This window comes from Lytechinus pictus, chromosome 3, assembly GCF_037042905.1.
Source record: "Lytechinus pictus isolate F3 Inbred chromosome 3, Lp3.0, whole genome shotgun sequence".
Lineage (NCBI taxonomy): Eukaryota > Metazoa > Echinodermata > Echinoidea > Temnopleuroida > Toxopneustidae > Lytechinus > Lytechinus pictus.
Genome location: NC_087247.1, coordinates 26,969,965 through 26,994,186, shown reverse-complemented (window position 1 = coordinate 26,994,186; position 24,222 = coordinate 26,969,965). Strand labels below are relative to the sequence as shown.

Genomic DNA, 24,222 nt, shown 5'->3' with positions numbered 1-24,222 from the left:
ATAGAGATGCCAACATGAAAATGTGGTATAATTTGAGGGCTGAGCAAGATGTGTTTGCAAATGCATCTTTTTCCCAATCATTACTGGAACCAGAAATGTATAGCATTTATATTTTTGGTGAACAGGATTTTTCATGGTCAAATATAATCCAAAGCTCTTGGACAGGAGTATCATCAGCTGGCATCTCTGTAAAATCACATACTTCCAAGGAGGGATGACTAGTGCCACTGCTCCTAATTTGTGATTCACATCCGAAAAACCTTCCACAAAAAGGTGTTGCAACAACTAACAGATGCGATTGATTACTGTTTGTGCATTGAAGCATTTTTGTGAGAGGAGGCCAAGAATCACCGCAAAGAGCCCCTTAGAAAGGAAATACTTTGTCCATGGGTATAAGTTATAACAAGGGGGTATTTCACAAATATTACAAGTCGACTTTGAGAATTACTCGTAGTTGGTTTCACAAAGTGCTTGAAACATGTTTACCTCAGTACATGTTACACGTTAACATTTCAATGATAAACTGCACCAGAATGTACATCCATCGAGAGTATCTGACCAATGCAGTAATGTTATATATTGCATCACATTTTGCAATTCATGTGTGACCCAGTCACCCAAGTCAAATTTACTCTTTGTGAAACACCCCCAGGGGCCCGTCTTACAAAGAGTTGCGTTAATCCGATCAATCGCAATTATGGAAAGCCAGCTAAGTCAACATATGAAATGCATGTTTGTTCAAAAAAATTCTAGATATGAATATATATCCATAAAGTCTTTGATTTCTTGACAATTTGGTGAGTTTTCCTTTGTTTACAAAGGACATTTTGCAAATTTCCTGTAGAAAAAATTATGACACTGATGGATTTCCAGTGTTACAGTTGACTGGATCAATCGTAACTCTTTGTAAGACGGGGCCCAGAATATACGCATGAGCACAATTAGGACATATAAGGTTTTTTTTTTAATCTCATGTCAGCTGAATTTATTCTGAGTCACTGTTAAAAGAATTTACAAATCATCTGCAAGCCTTGTAGTTACACAATATCCATTTGCTCGAAACACTTCCTGGGTTACATGAGGTGAAATAAAACAAAAAAGGGTAAATTCACACTTTACGATCTCCAAAAAGAAAGTTACCTGCCCATTATAAATGTTATGCATTTTGAATTCCAATCATTAGTGCAGAAGTGTAATTTCTGTTCTTCTGAAAATACACATTTTCTAAAAAATTACATTTTCGGGGACAGGGTGGTCTCTCAAAGCTCCACTATCTGAGTTTTTATTTTCTTGCACATATAAGTGAACATTTTCTTTCCTAAAAACATGAATAAAAAAGAAGAAAAAAATGTACAAAAACCTGTGATTCAATGCAGAGCCATACACAACAAAAATACATACTATACTGAACCAGTTGGGTGCTTCTTTTGGGAAATATGAAATATTGGATTATTTAAAAACACACAGGATGAAGCTTGAGGTATGAAAAGCAAATACTTGCATACAAATCATGACAGTTTCCTTGACTGAAAAATATTCCAGTCACAAGATGCAGCTTTATCTTAAATGGGTAAAATATAATGACACATCATGAAAAATGAAATATGCAGTCTCAATACACACACCTAGACATGTACACATAAGCCTTGATTGAACCATCTAAACATATGAATTGGCATTGACAACGAGAGTACATCTTGGGGGGAAAGAAAAGGCAAATAGATCCCATAACCATTGGAAAGAATTTCTCCCACAATAATATACAAGCATATATATACAAATTACAGTGTAATAACAATAAATTTTTTGAATGACAAAAGCAAGAATGATCAATTTCCTATTGGCTTTGTGGCTAGATGTATCTCTAATTTGCGAGAAAAGGAGCAAAAACTAGGGCCTTAAATGTGCACATTATTTGGAAAAATTCAAAGGAAAAATCACTTGCCATATTACCTCATTATAGAAAAACAAAGTCTTACATTCTAAATATTCCTAATCATAACCAAAAATTGTAAATCTAAAAGAATGATCAAATCATAATGTACAACCAAATTCCTGTAAAACTGAAACTGTATACCGTAACCATTTACTTTATTTCTCAAGCAAAACTTTAGTGTATCATGTAAACATAATTAACCATATCTCCCAACAATTCAAATGAAAACAACTATCAATAGCTCTGTGTTGTATTCCTAAAACTAGACTCTAACAAAGCAGAAAAACAATAATTTTCTTGTTCATGTTCAGTACATGACTCGATTATCTCTAATATGATTTCAAAAAGACAATAATTTTATGTTCCAGTATCAATGTAGTAAATTGGGAAATCATGTATTTACAAACGCGAGTGCTCATTACATCTTAATCAATGGAGTTGATCAAAAGTTTGGTAAATCTTCGGTCATAATCATCAAGCATACTAGAACTCACCTAACGACGTGCACATGAAACTCTAACTATTAATCAAAACAGAAAAGCTCCTTCTATATTGATATATTCCATAAGGAAAAAAGAAATTTATTTCAATGACACATGTGATCAAGACATTAATCAAACTTGCACATATCTTTTAAAGTTAGAACGTTTTTTTATAACTTTTTCATTTTTATAATCTTAATATTTTCATGAATACTGTTAGAAAGGAATTGAAGACTTGAATTTCTATTTACAAAGGGGTAACAATATTTGAAAGTATTGGGGGAGGGAATTTTTATCAGAGCAAATCTGCAAATTATGTTTCTAATTACAGAAAAATAAAGATTAATCTAAAAGTGTTCTTTTTTAATCTTAACAGAAAATGATTACCCTTAACAGCAATAGTATAATATTTGGGAACATTGGCAGCACAAGGAAGCAAATACAATAAAATGTCTACTAAATACAACTCGAGTTGAGGGAAGGATCCCTATTATGCAGTCATTTCATAAGTTTGAACTAATGCAAAAAAGCTGAAGAAGGTGAAAATTACAGCATATCGCAGTAAAGCAATTACATAATCATGGGATAAAAAAAAACATACGTATCTTGAATTCTGGCTGTGTATAGGAACAAGATCAATTGAAATGCATCTAAAAGAGAAGAAAATGCTTGCATATCTTCCAGCACACAAAATTCAACTCATTGTTTTCTCCGCAAAGCATACTACTTGATACATGTAAGGGAACATAATGATATGTCCATGTTTAAAAAGTGCTGCCCCATGTTGCCATATTTTTCGTGAAATAAATCTTGTAAATAAAAGGGAACATAGACATTGATAAAAATATTTATACAGAGTACTTAACCAAGATATGATTTTGACACATCTGACCGTAAAATCTTTGCAACAAGGGCAAAAGAGACTGATATTAAAATCGGCGTATCCCTTGCGTACCTTGGAATGAATCAAAACGATTATCAGCTGGTAAGTTGTGTCTGTCTAATCCATAGCTAGACCCACCTGTACTGGCATTCATACTGCTGAGGAGGTTACCAAGCGCGTTATTGCCAAATGCAGTACTTCCAAAGCTGGATGATCCTGTGCCGCCAAGCATGGAGTTGAGGGGTTGGGAACTCTGAGAAATGCTTGAGGCGAGGGAGGAAGACATGGCTGATAGAGAATTACCCCCACCCCATCGGTCTGGTTGAGTGCCGAGGCCCGAATCTATCCTGCCGGCAGGCCACTTCTCTCCTCTGGAGGAACTCCCAATGATGCCCGTGCTGATGTCACTGCTCGGGGTGTGCCTTGGCAAGGGATCCTGTATGAGTGGTCTGTCGTTGAAACTACCAATAGGACGATTGTCGTTGCCTCCCGTCCATCCACTGGGTTCTTGGTTCATGTTTGGCTGGAAATCAGGCAACCTGTTACGACTGAAGGTAGAAGGGTGATCCACGATCTCTCTGGGGGCTGGACGCTCATGGTGGTGATCAACGGTTCTGAGCTCTACCCTGCGGTCACTGGTCTGACGGGGAGCTTGGTTCGGCTTCCAAGAATCATGGTCTCCACTGGTGACTCTCCTAGTATCACTATTGGATGAACCGCCATGATGATCTGGTTTCCAGTTGTCCCCTCTGCTAGGCTGGGGCTTGCTTCTTGCTGGAGGAGATCTACGCTGAAAGTGTGTATCTCCAGCTCCATCAAAGCGATTCCGGTCCTGGTTGAAGTTACCTCTGTCTCTCTCTGGTTCTCTGCGAGCATATGTGTCGGATAAAGGGCGATCTCTCTCTCGGTCATTCCTTCGCCTATCCTGGAACCCAGTATTGCCACGGTTGTTGAAATCTTCCTGTGGAGCTCTACCTCCCTGATTATCGTATCTTTCGTTACGGGTGTTGGTAGCTATGACACGCCTCTCATCCTTTTCTCCACCAAAACGCCCTTGAGAATGGGGTTCCCTCCTGGGAGGTTCCTCTCTTTTAGGAGGATCAACACGGCGAGGAGCTTCCTGCCTCTGATGTGGAGGAGCGGTGGTTCTTGGCTCTCTAGCTTCTCTTGTTTCTCTCGTTTCTCTGGGTTCTCGTGTTTCTCTGACATCTCTTCTCGGGAAATTCTCTTCTCTCCTGCCTGCTGATGATCTTCGCTGAGCGTCTGGTCTACGAGGGGCTTCTTCTCTCCTGACTGGCTCCTCTCTCCTAGCTGGCTCCTCTCTCCTAGCTGGCTCCTCTCTCCTAGCTGGCTCCTCCCTCCTCGAATGATGATCATCCCTTCTTGTTGGCCCATCACGACGATGAACCTCTTTCCGTACATCTTCTCTTCTTCCTTCATCCCTTCGAACATCATCTCTTCGCGCTTCATCTCTCCTGGTATCTTTTCTAGAATCATCGCGTCTTGAATCTTCTCTCCTGTCTTTCCTCGGCTCATCTCGGCGTGCCCCTGCCCTGTCGGCTCTCTGGTTCCGTCCATCATCTCGGAACCTTCCTCCACTGAAGCGTCCACCTGTATCATCCCGTCGATCACCTCCCCGATGGTGCGTCCTATCAAACCTCCGCTCGCCTCCCATGTCTGGCCCCCTCTGGTTCATCATCCCCCCAGCAACATCCATAGGACCTTGCATCATGACAGGTGGTGGCAACAGGCCAGTCTCCATAGCCATTCTGCGCTTCTGCTCTCCCATGTATGGATCCATCTCATGCATGGGCATACCTCTGGCATCCATGGTGCGTTTCATCGCTGTACGATGCTCTTGCTCAAGTCGTAGCTGCATGTTTAGAGCCCTTTCCCTTTCCAACCTCTCTTGCTCTCTCTGCCTCTCTTGCTGAAGACGCATTCTTTCTCGCTCAAGCCTCTCCCTTTCCTGTCGCTCCTGCTCAAGTTGCATGCGCTGCATTTTCAGTTGATCACGTTCCCTCCTAACCTTATCTTCCTCCTCCCTTTTGCGACGTCTCAGAATTTCTCGCTGCCTTCTGAAGTTTGCCATCCTCTCCCTCTCTTTGCGTCTCTCCATATCTCTCAATTCTCTTTCTCTTTTGGTAAGTCTGGTTCTATCACGCTGCTCTTTGATCTTATCAAAAGATAGGATGTCTTTCCTATCCCTCTCTTTGTCTTTATCAGACTTCTCCTTGCTTTCAGACTGTGATTTTGATTCTGTATCTGATACTGGTTCTGTCTTGGAAGTTGATTTGTTATCATCACCAGCCTTGGCAGGGGATTTTCCAGCTGAAAGAAAAAATTAAAAGATAAAAGGTAAATATCCTAAATGGTCTTTTCCCAATGAAACATAATTTTTGAAATTCTCAATAAAAAAACAATAAATGTGGGTACTGTAAAATTCATTTGTATGCATAAGCATTCCAGCTACGATGTCTACACTTCTTCCTTCTATATGTTCATTTCACAAAGCAATTGAGAAACAAAGAGTAGCTACAGGCTCTTTACCTATATCATTAGCACTTTTAAAGAATAACTAAGTTATACATCATCAAGTATTCTTCGTATCTAACAATCTGATCTCTAATTCTATTTTCTGTCTGTTGTTTGTGATCCTTTCCTGTGACTTTTCAGAAAAAAAAAGACGTAGCATAAGTCGACGTTCCATAAGTAGAATATTCTCCCAAGTCTAAGCAAATTTTTAAGACCATATTATGCAAAATAAGTATCATATACCTCTTCATAGACGATTTAACCTAGTCAGACAGATTTCTGTGTCTTAATAAATTTGACTTCATTAAAGTTACAATTTTGTACTGCATTCTTTGTTTCTTAATCAGCACAAGTGCACTTCTTGCTCTGCTTCCCTCTTGTCTATGATTCAGTTTTCTTTCTGCTGCTTATATTTTTTCCTCTTGATAATTTGCACGATTTTTTTTTTGTCCAAAAAATATATTTGATATCATACCTGGAGATGCTGCAGGCGGCTTTGTTTCCTTGCTATCACTGCCAGTCTTCTCTTCAGCAGGTTTGGTCTCTTCTTTTTCAGTTTTCACCGCCACAGAAGCAGCGGCATTGGCCTCTTCCTTAGCTTTCTCCTTCTCCTTCTCCTTCTCCTTTTCCCTTTCCTTCTCTTTCTCCTTCTCCGCCAGGAGCAGTGACGGTGGAATGAGAGGCGGCTTCCTCCCTCCTGGAACAGGATCATTACCAGCCTAGCAGAGGCCATGAAATGGAGAAAAAAAAGTTAGAGGAAATCGCTATGTATGCCTTTGCAGAAGCCAATGACATAAGTCAATCGTCTCTAAATAAAAAAGAACACGTTCATACACATGACACTGCATGCAATATTTTTCCTGTTGAGTAAAAAAAAATGTACTGTTGAGTAAAAAAAATAAAAAATAACAAAAAGAAATTTGACAAACAATCTATGAGACAATCTTTACACCTTACTTTTAATCTCTGGAAAAACTCTGCACAAAATCAGATCTTCTGAAAGGAAAGGACTAGGGAGGGGGGGGGGGTGCAGGGTGTCATATCTATTTCTCACTCTATCTCTTTAAATCCATATAAAATAATCTGGGAATAATTGCTACCACATAAAATCTGCACATTATGCAAAACAAAAACAAGTGGAATGCCTCTGGCAGTCTCGCCTGCATTACGCAATTTAATATAGCAGCAGTGCTAACTTTGAAAACTACTATAAAATAATCATTCACAAAAACATCATTCATATAATGACATAATACCACGTTCATTGACCATAAATGACATTTGAACGGAGACTTAAGACTGTCAACTACACCCATGTCCACATTTCGTTCACTCTATCCATAAACTTTCAAAGTTATGATGGCACTTCAACAATTACCCCAACATGGCCTAAGTTTATTGACCTTAACTGACCTTTGACTTGGTTTTGTGACCTGAAACTCACAGGGGATGTTCAGTGATGCTTGATTACTCTTATATCTCAAGTTTTATGAACTAGATCCATAAACTTTCACAGTTAGGATGGTAATTCAACAAATACCCCCAACACGGCCAAAGTTCATTGACCTTTAATGACCTTTGACCATGGTCATGTGACCTGAAACTCGTACAGGATGTTCAGTGATACTTGATTACTCTTATGTCCAAGTTTCATGAACTAAATCCATAAATTTTCAAAGTTATGATGGTAATTCAACAAATACCCCCAACTTGGCCAAAGTTCATTGACCCTAAATGACCTTTGACCTTGGTCACGTGACCTGAAACTCGACCAGGATGTTCACTAATACTTGATTAACCTTATGCCTAAGTTTCATGAACTAGGTCCATATACTTTCTAAGTTATGATGTCATTTCAAAAACTTAACCTTCGGTTAAGATTTTGAAAATAATTTTCCCAACATGGTCTAAGTTCATTGACCCTAAATGACCTTTGACCTTGGTCATGTGACCTGAAACTCGACCAGGATGTTCAGTAATACTTGATCAACCTTATGTCCAAGTTTCATGAACTAGGTCCATATACTTTGTTATGATGTCATTTCAAAAACTTAACCTTAGGTTAAGATTTGATGTTGACGCCGCCGTCGGAAAAGCGGCGCCTATAGTCTCGCTCTGCTATGCAGGCGAGACAAAAAACCTAACTCTGCATCAGACACTAAAACCCTATCTATGCCCTTTAATTACTCTGAAATTACCTAACCCCATCATAACACTACCCCTATCCTCACTGTTTTCAAAGAAATGAAGACAGATGCAACTGTTATGGGAACAGGCTTCTGGACCTCATCTTACAAAGAGTTGCCATTGATCCGATCAACCTCAACTACTGTATGACGAAATCCATCAATATCATAATTTTTCCTACAGGAAATTTGCACGACGACCTTTGTAAAGAAGAGCACACCAAATTGTCAAGACAACTATGAATGTATGAGTATACATCATATCTAGAAAACATTTTGAAAAAAAAAAAATGAAGTTGGCATTGCTGGCTTTCCATAGTTGTGGTTGATCGGATGAATCCAAACTCTGTAAGACGGGGCCCTGGTCTTCCTCTCTCTTACCCATTCAACATGGATAGTTCTGCCATGGAGCTCAGTACGATGGAGATGATTCATAGCCCTCTGAGCTTCGGAGCTTGCAGACATCATCACAAATCCATAGCATAAGGTTCCGGGACTACGGGCGTTGGTCACGACCTTGGCACCAGCAACCTTTGCAAGAGAGAACAGATATTAAACGGTGTTACATTAGCTCAATTTAAACCTCAAATACTGGGAGTAATCAAATTCCTCTTAATTAATCAAATAAAAGAAAATATAATGAATTCAATCAAGATTTAATAACTAAAGAAATTATTATGTTAGGAAGGAAATAAAGTGAATTTTAATTAGTTATTAGCTGTGTACGTATATAAGAAAGACATGTACTGCTCCATACTCTGTCATAAGCATAAAAAATTTGATAAGGCTATTGTGGCAATAAAACAATTCAACCGTTATTGCTAAAATTGTAATGAATAATGCAACCAAATCAAACATTTGCATTTTCTTCCCATTTCTCTTAAAACAAGTAAAAGAGTAAAGAACACAGGAAATTCTTAAATAAGATTAAAAATTTTGTTTTGGCCCAACTAATCATGTACACGGCAGAGAAAAATCTTACCTTCCCATACTTGCTGAATGCTGCCTTCAGATCGGCTGCACGTGTGGTCTTGGAGAGATTACACACCCAGAGGTTACGGCCACCTACTCTTCCGGTGCCTGGACGACGCTCTGCGGAACAATCAATGTCAACTAAGCATTGTAAGAAGCTCTTCAGTGCAAAAGCATAAGCCATCCATGTACCAAACTAAGATAACAGCACATGAGGCACTTAAAGACATATGAGCAAGTTCTGTATATTGCTTGTGGAAGCCAAAGTATTTTTATGCGAGAAACTTGACAAAATACCAGAAGATAATCCTATGGAGCCAGACCAATATGAAATTTCACACAATGCAAGTTAAAAAGGGAAGCACAATGTAAGGGGGTTTATACACTGGCTGGGAATCTATGCCACTAAATCAACTAAATGGTACAAGACCATAAAGATTCTTACTGGTATACACTACACTGTCAATACCATCTGGTTAAACTATTACTAAAATCAACACAAGGGGTGGAAATGCACTTCATCAGAATTGGAAAATAAAAAAATCTTTTTAATATCCGAGAGTCTTGTTGAATTATAAATCCATCAAATGAGAAATGGGCAAACATTTTAGAATACAGAAGTGACCTTTCAATGGGTAGCCCTTGGTAAACATTAATTTGTGGAATTTGACTTATAAACATAATTAAAAGGTCTTCTATTATACAAATACTTAAAATGTACCTATTCTGATTATCACACTTGCATATAAACTAATCTATACTTGCCCAGAGTGTACAAGTTTGGTTCTATGATATGAAATATGTAAATTCCAGTTGTAGCTCTTCAGAGAAATGTAAATGTGCAAGTTCAAATTCACACTTCATATTTTTAAAGAGGCTATGAAAACATTTCTACCAAGCATCTACCGACGAATATCTAAACCTACAATGTTGTATTGATTATGTTTTGCGAGTTTTATTACCTTCTAAACTTTACCTCAACACCTAAAAAAAACTGAGAATGAATGATCCAGAACGACTTACCCTTCTCTGAGCCAGGTTTGCCAGTGCTAGAACCAGTAGAGCTGTTAAAAATAGTGATAAATAATGGGTGTTAGACCCTGATTTTGTTGAGAGCATGCCCCCTCCCCTTTCTAGCTGATATACATATCACCAATTCCATATACACATCATGCATGCATGCTTAAGCAATATTTCAATTACGCTTTCAGCTTTTTTCTGTACATTTATTTATTTTTCCTTCCAGTGTCAAACACAAATCACAATCATACTCACATCATAATTGCTCACATCACAACTGCACACATGCAGACAGTCATTCATTTTAGAATATATACTCATGCATAACCAAACATTACAAATCCTTTGTTTCATTGTCTACAAGGATCTTTCCATTCTAAACCCAACTTGATAATATACTTAAAAAAAACATATTGAATTGATCCTCCATCTTGAAGAGCTAAATCTCTCTGCATATAAATGAAAATACATGGAAAAGTACTTCTGATCATTGACAAGTTTCCAATCCAGTGCGGCAACTCCACCAGGTTGCAGATCAAAGCTGAACTTCCGACAGCTTCAGCCAAGGAATATTTGTCCCCATCCTCAAAATCATACAATTTGGCACAACATACCAATCAGATTGCCTGACCACACTCGTCCACTTCGTCACAAAACACATAATATACATGAACATACTACAGGGAAGTATGCATGTACTTTTTTACTTGAAATGGTAACGGTGCTTTCTATGCAATCGTGTGTAAATTAGAATGTTTCTGAAAGACTTTCTTATAAGTTTGTTTAACTGTCCAGTACATTTACGTTATGAAACCAACCACTTTGCTACTAGTTAAAAACTTCAAAACAGCAAGGAGTAAGGCATAATTTTTTTATCAGTACCATGATTCTTTTTGGAGTTGGGAAGCAGGACCATTTGGTTTTCAATAAGTATTCATTAAATTGATCTTCATACATAAATTACCATGTACTCTTTGACAGCTACATGTATGCAATCCATCTTGTTATGATCATGTTATTTGCAATAGTTAACAACCTATACTACAACTAATCCACTTGGTATGCCCTTATATGTGCCAATAAAAGACTTTGTCTCAACCAGTTTGGCCAGTAATTTAGATCCAGGGCTTCTCTACTCTTACTTTTGAAAGAAAATGGATGATGTGATGGCAACAAACCTTCTCCGCTCGGCATCTTCCGTGGAGACTTCCTCAGGGGAATCTTTCTTGTCCCCCGTTGTCTCAACACTAGCAGTGCTATCCCCAGCTGTCTCCTCATCTGTCTTACTAACAGCTTGTTCGGCTTGCTCAGAAGATTCTCCTTCGTCTTTCTTCTCCTGAGTTTCCAACTCCCATTTCTCCTTCCCAGGGGTGGATTCCTTCTGGGTATCCGCATCAGCCTGCACGACTGCAGGTGTGTCTTCAGCTGCGGCCTTGTTTTCTGGTTTGGTTAGCACTCCTTCAAGCTCCAAGATTGAAGGCTCATCGACATGTACCACCAGGGACTCGTTATCAACTTCTTGCTTCTCTGTGGTGGATGCGTCAGTGGTTTCCTTCTCCACCTTGTTGGAATCAACGGCATCTTTAGCTCCCGTCGAGGATAACCCGGAATTATCTGTTTCAGCTGAGGTTTTAAAGTGATCTTCATAAGTAGAGCTTTCATGCCCAGAAACATTTGCTGCTAAATGTGGTCATGAGGGTAGATATTTCATAGCCATGGAAAGTGATTGAAAACAATACATTATTAGGATACCACAATTGAAACAGCAAAAACTCAGAAGTTGACTTGCAATGTCTTCTCTCTTCCTTAAAAGGCTTTCTGGTTGCCATACTCACCAAACCTGTGCACCTTTCCTATATCGCAAAGGCAAAAGTATTATACTTGAAGACACAAAGATATCTATTTTTAATCTAAAATATATTAGAAAAGTGCACTCTAAATAACTTGTTAGAACTTTGGCAATCTTTTTGTTTCTGTGGCTTTACGTATTGCATTCCAACAGTTCAGTCAAACTGGCAAGATTCCTTAGTTTGCAATCAAGATACATTAGTCTCTCAACTTGGGTCTCTGTTAAGGAGCGCTGACATCAATTTTCAGTTGTTACCTCTGATATATGACTTTGGTTGTAGTCGGAGTAACCTGATGGGTCATCAAGCAATTGCTGCAACACGTTCCTTTTGTCTCTGTCAATCTCAAGTTTTTAGCTTAGAGATGATTAAGGTCCAACATATGCTGTTAAAGTCATCTGTGGTTGAAAGTCTTTTCTTTTTTCACTGTGCCCGACAAGCAATGTAGATTGTTGACTATGGTAGTACCTTGATGATTTAGCATCGGCCAATGTAGATATACCTTAGTGTTGAAGTACATCAGGACTTCAGTAATTTGCAACACACTGCACTTCTCGTAAAACCTCAGTCGATCTGAAGAGTTGCCAGAGTGAAGATAGTTCAAACTGCATACTATCTTAAAGTAGAATGCCTTCTTTTCCCGATTTGTCCTGTACGACAGTTAACACTTGACATTTTTATGCCATCAATGATGAACAAGTCATCACAAAACTGACAATACATCTCAGTCTGCATGGTTACAAATTTATTTGAAGTCACTGTCAAATTCTGAGAAGTGATGAGTTCTTTTGCTGCAGATGGTCCCATTTTCTGGTTCTCCTTAGCTGAACAGCAACGATTTCATCGGTTTCATCAGATCCTGCTGGTTGAAGATACTGCTACAAAGGAGAAATTATTTTCACTCCAACCAGATAGGTAAACATTACGACCTTTAGATTTCTTATCTCATCATCGGCGTCAGAAGAGTTGGTTGCTGAAGGTGCAAATGATGTTGATTCTTGTTGCAAAGAAGTGAGTGCTTCAGCCATTCCTCTGCTCATTTCATGTTGCAATGTATGGTTGCTACATCTCAAGTTGCAAGGATTCCATATTAGTTTTTCCCACTTTTCTGTTCAAATGGTCACCTGCAAATTCCAAGGTAACATCTTCATCATCTATGTGGCACAAAATGCTCCAGAGTTTCAGAGTTCAACCCTTCCACGGTTGTCATGTACCTTTCCTTGTCTTCTTGTAAAAGCCACAGAAACATGCCATAATCGAACCTATTACTGAAATAACCACCACCCATAATATGAGTACTACCCCCTTAGCCAAATTAAGTATGTCTAATGTCTAACATAATGCTTTTGGTTATTGCCAGGACACAGATGGTCTTACCTTTGGTCTCCTCTACCTGGTCACCTAGTGCTTCCTGTAGAGCAAATGAAAGAAGAAAGTGGAGAGCATTATTAATAGTCTTTGAAATTTCACTGAAAGACTTTATACATGGTACGGACCAAGTCAGTGTGTAAACTAGCGAACTTGCATCACAACACTTTCACAGAATATCTCCATTAAAGTTCTATCCTTACATTTATAGGGATATTCTTTCAACATGCTTCAGGTTTCTCTGAGCTAATATGTTTGGTTGGTAAAATATAGCAAAAACTTTTTGTAAATAATTATCACCAAGATTCACAACCTATGGCTAACTTTTATCAACTACTGACTGCAAGAGCAAGATGTTGCACACCAGCCTGTTAATCTGCCATTGAGTAAACATTATTTTCTCTCTAAAATACATCTAAGAATTGACCTACACTGGAACTGCGTATGTGTGCTATTAAAGGAGATTTAAGTATGCTTTACAAAAGGCATGGACACACCACCATATGACTCTTGGCTCAAACCCTTCTCCTGCCCCCGGTTATCTGAAACACAAATTATTTGGAAGCCAAGCTCATCTACTCATTACATTGAGTAAACTTACATCTTCGGTGAGTAGTTGGTCATCATCGGCAGTGATGTTGATAGCATCGTCATTCATGTCGTCCATTTCACAATCCACTGAATCAATGACAGTCTCGGGGTCAAGCTTCCCAATTACATCCTGTAAAACATTAAAAGGACTTGTCAAATGTCTGTCGAAGAATAAAGTCAACCCTGCATAGGTCACTTTATAGAAAGTGATTTTGTTTGAGTTGAAGCAAATTATTTTGACCAATCTTTAGTGAAATATAAAAAATTATTTTTCACTGACAATTTGGCTCTGAGCCAATCAGATGCATGGATTTCAGTAACATAATGATAAATAGGAAGTGGGGCTCACTACTTATTTCATGAAATACTCCCCAGATTATGCAGTAATCTCCAAGAAATTCTTGTCACATATTAAAAAAAATCTCAAGGTGTGCTATGCTCAGAATAAATCAAATAAAAGGAGTAGAAGTTCAATTCACATTCCTTGTATCTTTCCTGGAGGAGGCGGTGAAAAATCAATGATTTTCATAAATCTAGACTATGAACATTTGTAAATGAATAATTTGTAATACACTAGAGCCACTGGTTTCATGTAATAGAGCCCATGGAAAATTGCCTACCTCGTCCGAGATCTGGAAGTCTACAGCACCAGCATCCATGCTCTCTTGAGAGAGACCATCCATACTGGGATCCCCGGTGGAATCGACCTGCAGATAGTCACCATCCATCAGCTCGTCTGGCTCTAATTCTTCCATATGTTCCTCCTGCTCCTCCTGAAAAATAAATATTTTAAAAAAATCATGAGATCACGACCTGTTAAAGGTATGTACAGATTAATAGCATAAAACAACAAATGTGCGGTGACCTGCAATTTGGTGATGTGCTGATCGCATACATGTATCTCCGAAAAATGATAGTTGCACAGCTGGCATGCGTAAGATGTTACATGCTCCAGTACTAGGCAAATGCTTCTCTAGTACATAATGACCATGCTGGTTTACCAAGGACTTGATTCTTAAGTAGAACGGGTCCCTCATCATGGTGTACGTATAAACACACTGCCATTTTATGTCATTCAGCAATAAGAACCCTCAATTGGGCTAACTTGCGAAAAAAAAAAAAAAAAAACAAAGTGAATGATGGTGGCTTTTAATCATTGCCACTATGATTAAGACAAACAAAATTACTTAACAGTTCTGTTTATTGCACATCCTCTTTAAAATAACCAGTGCAAAAACCCATTCTATGTGCACATGGATAGTGCAAGTGTTTCTCCCTTTTCACACAATGACAGGTACTATCTTGCTCAATAGGCTTGCTTCCACCAAATAATTCAAATTCTTAAGTTTCTTTCCTAGAAAGTTCTTTAAGAGGTGAAGACCCATAACTTTACATATTCATTATATGCTAACTTTTCAACACATTATATGCATACACATGTACTTTTCAAACAAAGGGAGTTCTTGACAACCCTAAAGCTTACCAGTAGCTACCCAGGCATACCATCATATTTATAATGTAGCAGTATTCAAACTGGATTACAAGTATTGTAGTTCATAGTATATGGCCACCAGGTTAAAAGAATGCCTTGTTACTAGGCTTCTAAGAAAGTAACTGCCATACATTTGAATGAATTACTAAACAGAAATATTCATTCAACCTGTTTAGTAATGAATAAACTTAAATGCTTGATATAGAGTTTGCATACTTATTCCTAGTCTGGAATGCTTTTTGGTCGTTAAGTTTTTGTCTACACATATATGCATAATTTTGAATAGGCTTAAACAATTCTATTAATGTTGGCAACTAATTATATTCAATTTTGCTTTGACTGTTTTGAACAGAGGAACATAACAATTTTGAGGTTATCATGTGTAAGACAAAAACCCATCAACAAAGTTTACAAAATCCCCTATTGTGAAATATGGTCAACAGTTAGCATGGGAACTACATGTATTACATTAAAATTGTGTGGAAAATTTCCTTTGAGAATTACTCTTTCAAACAGTTGGCATGGAAACTACATGTATTGCATAGATGCATGTGGTAAATCTCCTTTGTGAATGGCTCTTTTAAACGGTTGGTTGGCATGGAAATTACATGTACTGCATTAAATTGTGTAGGATATCTTCATTATTAATTAGTCTTTCAAACAGTTGGCATGGAAAATACACGGAAACTACATGTAATGAATTAAGTGTATAGAAAATCTTCTTTGTGAATTGCTCTTTCAAAACAGTTGGCATGATAACTACAAGTATAAAGATATAATAACTACTACATGTCTCTGCGAACCAATTCTACCATCTAATTTGGGAAGAAATAAATTCACACAATTTCTACTTACCTAAATTATGTAGCTTACAATAACTTTCAGAAATCAAATAATCTTTTAAAATAATATTGCAATCTTGAGTCTAATTTGCTAATTTTCATTAAAGTTGATGCAGATCATGTCAATATGACATCCCGATGATTAAAATCAAATCCTTTAAGAATTGAATTTGCCTTTCTATGTTATGAATTTTTTACTATTATTACTAACAATTCAAGGTCCTGTTTCATAAAGACTTGTTAAACAAATGTACAATTTCTTTAACAAATTTACCATCAGCCAATCAAATACATGAGATGGAATTCAGTAGCTTTTAACTGTTGTTTCAAATTTGTTATTATAACATCTTTACAGCAAATATCATAATAGTTTCTTCTAAACTGGGGTGTAAAGTAGACTATGAATGCAACACATACAAAGAAGCTTACATTGTATATACCGACAACTGATAGAATGATAGATCCATTCAATTCAGATCTACTTATGCATGTATGAATTAGTACTAGTATGAATGCAACATATATAAAGAAGCTTACATTGTAGACACCGACAACTGATAGAATGATAGATCCATTCAATTCAGATCTACTTATGCATGATTTCATGAATTTTGTCTCACCAATGCAATACAGAAAAGATTACTACATACACACAAAGATAATTTTATACTGTCGTATCATCTTCGTATAACACCATTCAAATCATGAATAATAAATACATGATAGGATGAAAAAAAAACATTGTATACTTACATCTTGTTTGCCAGCTGATCTCCCTGAAATAAAAAAAAAGTTAGAAAAGCTCTTAAGTATGTAGGCCTACATGCCATCTGGTAAAGTTCTCAAATATTCCATAATCAAATTTCAAACACATGTATTGATTTTATACCAATAAATGCTAAAATTTCTCACAGATATCAATATGCAGTAAGTCATTGAATTTCTCCATGGTGAAAACACATGTTTTCAATCAGAATACATTCAGTGAAAATGTGTAGACCCTAAAAATATGACATAGGCCTATTACAATTCATCTCTGTAGCTATTTGCATTAAATTGCCAAGGACAACAGATCGAAAAATAGTGAATAAGTAAATTTGTAGACTAATATTATTTGTATGAAGAAAACAAGTATCAAGTTGAAACAAGAATTAATCATCTGGGAAGAAAACAGCAGGAGATTGCTTACTTGGTGTTGCCTTTCGAGCTGTACCTTTGGCACCTGTTCCATCAATGACAATTGTGTTTGGATCTGCACCTTCTTCTGTTAGGGCCTGCAAAAAACAGCAAAATAACATCAGTCAATATATGCATTTCTCTTGAAAAAAAGGTTGAATCAAGTTATTACAAGAAAATGTAAATCTAGTCTTTATTTCCAATAGAACTCACTCAACTGCTCATATTTTGACAACCAAAACATTCATGCAGTTCTACCGGAAATTGCCTCATACTGCATTATTACTCTCTTAATATCACTCATAAATAATCATTGTTTAAGTACAGACATAATTGAAAAAAAAAAATCCAAACAGAATGTTGGTAGAAGGGTAATACACCCCAAATTCATTCAACATATGCCAAGATTTGACAACCAATTTTATTTTCTCAAGTCAGCGTATTTGATTCCAGGCCTAAAATCCCCTCTGAAAAAGCAAGGTTTGCCATTAAAAAATGCAGAATCTGGAGTATATTTACAAAGCAAATAGAGGCTTGCCCATATTTAAGAAACAAGGTCACCATGTTCATTTCAGTTCCATTTTTTTATGGTTATGAGTGAGATTAAGATTGTATATCCAAATTACAAACTGAAAACCAACTAAAAGCACTGAATTTGTACTGCAACTCCAGGGTCCCGTCATACAAAGAGTTACGATTGATCCAATCAATGGTAACTCTATGGAAATCCATCAGTGTCATATTCTTTTCTATAGGAAATTTGCAAAATGTCCTGTGCAAACAAAGGAGATCACACCAAATTGTCAAGAAATCAATGAATTTATGGATATACATTCGTATCTAGAATTTTTCTTGAACAAACAGGCATTTTATATGTTGACTTTGCTGGCTTTCCATAGTTACGATTGATCCGATCAATTGCAACTCTTTGTAAGACAGGCCCCAGATTTATCATGATTCGACTGCAAAGTAGGCATGAATATTCTGGGGATGCAGTAATGGGGAGTGAAAATAATTTGAGAATTCTCTGAAAGTATTTCATTTGACAACTTGTTACTTAGTGTGATAAAAAACACAACACTCGAGTACCAGTATTTGAAGGCGAGTTTCCTATGTAATTAGGCAAAACCCTCTAATTACAGACTCTAATTCAACAAATTAATGACATGTTATGTATGGGACATTTTGTCCCCATATAATACTGAAACAATTTTCTCCATGATTCTAAAAATTCAGATAATTTCAAAACTGGAAATAAGGTTTTTTTTCTTTTAAAATGTTCTATTGAGACATGAGATATGACTAAAGAATATAAGCCATTTCCACATTTGTGAAATTCACGCGTGAATTTCACACACGCAGCTGGCAGAAGAGAGGCCCAATGCTCACGTAAAAGACGAGATTTTTTGTCAGATTTTATCTCTATTTGTCCATGTAGTTTGCGCCTCAACACTAGGCACTTTTTGGTTAAAACACGACGCAATCCCGTCGGTTTACTGACGGATGGTCTATTATCACTTGGTCTAATCATCAGATGGGCTAACAACATTCCGGCTAAACCCACTAAGTCCAATTCTCTTTTAATTCACCATCCCGTCATTTGCACTTCAAGATATAACCCCGATAGACAGCGGGTTGAAAATCCTAAATTCCCAATAGACAGCCGGTTGAAAACTGCCTCGAGCGCACGCATCAGACACGTCCCCGCTAGAAATCCATGTGCCCAGCTCCTGACCGAGTGACCCAGTTATAGTTACATCTTTGGCTTAAAGGACGAGTAGATTCTCTTTCCACTGTTTATTTATGGAGCTAGCTCCATGGTTTATTTTTCAGTGTTTATGTTATCAATGACGTCTTCCGTTTAAAGGACAAGTAGATAATCTTTTTTTATCTTTTATTTTTATCTTTTGTTCTTCAATTCTGTAATTTTAATCAGGTACGTATTTCATTCAAAGAACGAGTATTTTATCATTTTTCTATTCATCATTCAAAGAAGATGATTCGCTTTCCATCATTTTCTGTTCATTGTTTTTTATTTTTTAATCAGTAATACGTCGTTCATTTAGGGACGAGTAGATTTGCTAACCATCATTTTCTGTTTATCAATTCTTTTTTTTTTTCAATTTCATCACTTACGTCTTTTATTCAAAGAAGATTCGCTTTCCATCATTTTTCTGTTCATAAATTCTGTATTTTTATTTTATCAGTTACGTTGTTCATTTAAAGGACGATTAGATTTGCTTACCATCATTTTCTGTTCATTGATTGACCCTTTTTTCATTTAATCGGTTACGGCGTTAATTCAAAGGACGAGTATAATTCAGATTTATAATAATAATAATATATCTGTAAAGCGCTTAGAGACGTCGTTCAGATGTGTTAAGCGCTATATAAATGCGGAATATTATATTATTATTTGATATGAAACTTACCAAACGATATGAAGCCAATTTCATTTCCTCTGTCTTTCTGGTAATTTATATCAGTGATTTTCCTTGATGTCGAAGAAGGCATGGATTTAATTCGCCTGATCCGGAATACGCATAGAGAGGGCGCGCAATATTATCTAATAAACTAGCTTGTTTACGTCGGATCAGCTGTACTGCTGGTTGCGTTCTAGGTGCTAAGCATTTTCCCCCCCTCTGTCCAGGGATGCCAGTGGCAAATTGCTCTTGGACCTAAAAATTTGTTTGTGAACTAAGTTGATGTGCGAATGCACATGACGAGCGCGAAGTCCTTTTGGTCAGGGTCCAGGGGTTCTTAGATGCTCTTTGGTGCATTCTGAGCATATCTGAGGGATATTTATCCCTCATATCTAATCCAATTTTGGGGTCATTTTTTATATATTCAAAAATACAAAATACATAAAAATTAAAACACTGATATTTTCTATTGTGATACTCATGCTCAGATCTACATGTACATGTAAATAATTACAATTACAAACTTACTCAAACCATGCGAGCTCTCGGGTCTCTGGCAAGGCGAAAAATTCATGTAAACTCATGAATTCATGTAAACACTAACAATCGGAAGATTAGTGTAAACTACTATAATGGCAATCAAAATTCCGTCAAACTTTCCAGACGTACGTTGGTAAACTATTGATCTGAGTCCAAATCCAATACCGGTAACAAAATAAATGAATTTGTAAAGTTCCGATCCCGTACTGACACTCAGTACATGTAATTCTGTCGTTTGCAATGTTCCATCACACTTTCCAGACAATAATGGTATCATTTTCTCCAAAGAAATGAAAATAAAGAAGTCCCAGTGCCGTAAAACTCTGTATTTTTGCTTCATTCTCACTCAGTTGACTCGATCGACTCACCACACTCTCGATCTCTCATAACCCAGGGAGCTCCAGCCTGGCCCGCCGGAGCTCCCCGGGTTAGATCTCTCAGCGCTTCAACGTACGTACACATCGCATAGAAACACTGGCCATGTTGAAATGACATCGCGCTAGTTTTGCGTGACAGTCGTTTTGCGATGTTCTTATGCCCAAATACACGGAACATACTTATGAAATTGTGAAAGTGAATATCCGATTAGTTTAGATGATCAGATCGGCCTGAAACCCGGAAATAAAATCTCGAAGCCGGAAATTTGATACCAAAAATATTAAAAAGCCGGAATTCCGGCAATTGCCGGAAAACTGGCCTCCCTGTCCGTCTGTTATTTCGCTGTTCAGCGGTATTTTAGGCCAAGTAAAAAAAGAAAGTAGTTGATCGTCCTCGCGCGCATCTATTTTGGCCGCCGCATGAAATTTTTTACTATTTACTATTTTCAAAAATTGGCAAAAAAAAAAAAAAAAAAAAAATTGTGATGTTTCTCATCAGCGTCCACTTCCCTTTTGGATTGCAGCATTAATTTTCTTGATATTTACAATTTTTATGGCTGCTTAATAGCAAAAAAAAATCACAATATTGGCGAGTGATTTGCTCTCATGTGCTCTGGGATCTCTCTCGCAACTTCAAAAACAATTGCAAAGTCCGATATCACCGTAACTGCAAGAAAGAAAAAAATTCTGATTTGATTTTTATTGGAATTTTGAAGATACCATCATAAATTAGCGAGAAAATAAAGAAATAAAAGGAAATGAAATAGCAGACTCCTGCGCAAAAAAAGCTTTATCAAACAAAATAGAAATTCATAATCAAATAACATTATCAGAAGTTATGCAACTTATTTCAAAAAGTTGTAAGATAGTTTGGCAAGAAAGATGGAACAAGTGGAATGCCTCTGGCCGTCTCACCTGCATCACGCGATTCAATATAGCAGCAGTGCTGATTTTGAAAACTACTATAACTCGCACAAGATGTTCAGTGATACTTGGTTACTCGTATTTCCACGTGTTATGAATTAGACCAATACACTTATAGAGATATGATGGCAATTCAACAAATACCCCCAACGTGGCCAAAGTTCTTTGACCTTACATGACCTTTGACCTTGTTCATGTGACCTGAAACTCGCACAGGATGTTCAGTGATACTTGATTACTCTTATGTCCAAGTTTTATGAACTAGACCAACACACTTTCAAATTTATGGCTGTAATTCAACAAATACCCCAATTTGGCCAAAGTTCATTGACCCTAAATGACCTTTGACCTTGATCATGTGACCTGAAACTTGCACAGGATGTTCAGTAATACTTGATTACTATTATGTCCAAGTTTCATGAATCAGATCCATAAACTTTCAAAGTTATGATGGTAATTCAACAGATACCCCCAAGTCGGCCAAAGTTCATTGACCCTAAATGACCTTTGACCTTGGTCATGTGTCGTGAAACTCATGCAGGATGTTCAGTGATACTTGATTAACCTTATGTATAAGTTTCATGAACTAGGTCCATATATTTTCTAATTTATGATGACATTTCAAAAACTTAACCTTAGGTTAAGATTTTGATGTTGATTCCCCCAACATGGTCTAAGTTCATTGACCTTTGACCTTGGTCATGTGACATGAAACTCAGGCAGGATGTTCAGTAATACTTGATTAACCTTATGGCCAAGTTTCATGAACTAGGTCCATATACTTTCTAAGTTATGCTGTCATTTCAAAAACTTAACCTCAGGTTAAGATTTGGTGTTGACGCCGCCGCCGCCGTCGCCGTCGGAAAAGCGGCGCCTATAGTCTCACTCTGCTATGCAGGTGAGACAATAAAACTAACTCAGCACTGAAAGAATTGCAACCATCAGTGTTATCCACATATAAATGTAATCTAGGGAGACAGGAAACTGTACTCCATCGTCTCTGTTTTGGAGTCGCTGGTCTTAACCAAGATCTACTAAGATTAGGGATCCATCCAACAGGGTTTTGTGATAGATGTCCTGAGGTAGAAACTGTCAGACATTATCTTTTACATTGTCCAAAATATATAATTGAAAGATCAATGCTCCTTGTAGAATTGAATGAATCACAGCCAGGACAAATAATGGAGTATTTAAAAAAAGATGACCCAGGGATACAGAAAGCATTTTTACGTTTCGTTTCAAGAACGAAACGTTTTAGTAAGGAGTGATGTACTATTTCTATATTGTATTGTCTATAAGAAATATGAAAGGATATGCTTGTACAAGTCTAATGTGAAAAGAAAAATATATATATATATGTACATAATAATGTATGATATAATATATACAAAATGATATGTTCTGCACATATAACTAACAAAGCCCACAAGTGTTTTCGCCTTGTTGTTGTTGTTGTTTATAAAAAAGAAACAAATTATTTTAATGTTTAACCCATCTGTAAGCACAGGTACACTAGCGCCCCCTCGTCTATGCATGGGTGACCTAGGCATTTATGTCTGAAAAATCGGCACACTGTACCGTGCTGACTGGTATGATTGCATCTTTGAAAGGGCAGGGCAAGCGCAACTAGTTGGAACTGAGCTGAAGATAGCGGTTTGTTTTTGGTGAAGATTTGTTTATATGCCATTTTGACAAGAGTTACGGCAAACTTTTGTACATACCATAATTATCCTTTTTCATATTAGAAGGATACACAAGAATAATATTTCATATATATGTATACATCATATTGGTAATAATATCATTATGTGAGAAGTGAGATTTTTTATTAATAGAGTCAATGGCGACAATAGTCAAATATGACTAATCGCCACTCAAACCAACATAAGAAGAAGAAGAAGAAGTTTGCAAACTCAGAAAAGATTAAGTATTTCTTCATTTTTAGTGCATTTTCGGGGACCCCGCTTCCTCAATCTGAACTAATCCGTCGCGTGCTTTGGAAATATGGCGCAGATAAATCAATTTTAATGACGTAATTTGTATTTCAGCGGGGTTTTTTGGTGAGTGATAGCGCCTGTACTTTGATGTGTGTTACGTGCTTGTGACTCTGTTGGGTAAATGCATATGTGCTGGGATGATGTGATTGACTGTGCTTGCGCGACATGTGAATTTGTGAAATGAATTGAATTTTCTAGCGAGTTTTCTAACGTCAGCAGGCAATGCATTCAACGTTCTCGCTACCACGCGTCACGGTTGGCGGGCGCCGACAACCCTGAAAATTTTCAGGGCAAATCCGCCAACCGTGAACTTCCCCGACAACCGTGGCCGACAACTGTAAAACAGGCCTAGATCCACACAAAAAACTGAATAATATATTTAAAATAAAAACAATCTGCTTTTCAGATCCTAAAATAAACTTGTCGATTATTTCTTCCACGATTTCTTCCCGGGATTTCTTTGCTTCGCTACTATGCTGTATACGATACGACCTCGACTCGAGGCCCAATTTAACTCTCTCTCTCTCTTATCTGGGAAGTGTGAAGATGTTTACCTCGCATTTGCATTGCTCTCATTATTTACGTCTTTAAAATGGTAGTAAAATACGCTCAAAAATAAAGTGAGAAGAGA

General features: G+C 37.3%; 1 protein-coding gene across 6 annotated transcripts; it reads right to left on the bottom strand.

Annotated features, from left to right (window-relative positions):
- Positions 1-951: 951 nt before the first annotated feature.
- LOC129257522 (SAFB-like transcription modulator) lies at positions 952-18,388 on the bottom strand. Of its 6 annotated transcripts, none has more exons than XM_054895863.2 (11): positions 17,344-18,388; positions 16,908-16,930; positions 14,441-14,593; positions 13,831-13,950; positions 13,239-13,272; positions 11,193-11,694; positions 10,018-10,058; positions 9,005-9,114; positions 8,404-8,553; positions 6,312-6,555; positions 952-5,632 (listed from the first exon to the last, which is right to left on the bottom strand). In XM_054895863.2, exons 1-11 carry the CDS (start codon positions 17,450-17,452, stop codon positions 3,348-3,350), a joined length of 3,771 nt encoding a protein of 1,256 aa, XP_054751838.2. In that variant the 5' UTR covers positions 17,453-18,388; the 3' UTR covers positions 952-3,347. The 6 variants fall into 6 exon arrangements, with proteins under 6 accessions (XP_054751838.2, XP_054751839.2, XP_054751840.2 ...); XM_054895864.2 differs by having other exon boundaries at positions 11,193-11,691; XM_054895865.2 differs by having other exon boundaries at positions 11,193-11,637.
- Positions 18,389-24,222: the final 5,834 nt, after the last annotated feature.

Coding starts and splice junctions, on each gene's coding strand:
- LOC129257522 (XM_054895863.2), bottom strand. CDS start 17,452: ATGTTATTTTGCTGTTTTTTGCAGGCCCTAACAGAAGAAGGTGCAGAT. Junction 13,951..14,440: donor ACTTCCAGATCTCGGACGAG/GTAGGCAATTTT, acceptor AATGTTTTACAG/GATGTAATTGGGAAGCTTGA. Junction 6,556..8,403: donor GAACTATCCATGTTGAATGG/GTAAGAGAGAGG, acceptor GGCCTCTGCTAG/GCTGGTAATGATCCTGTTCC.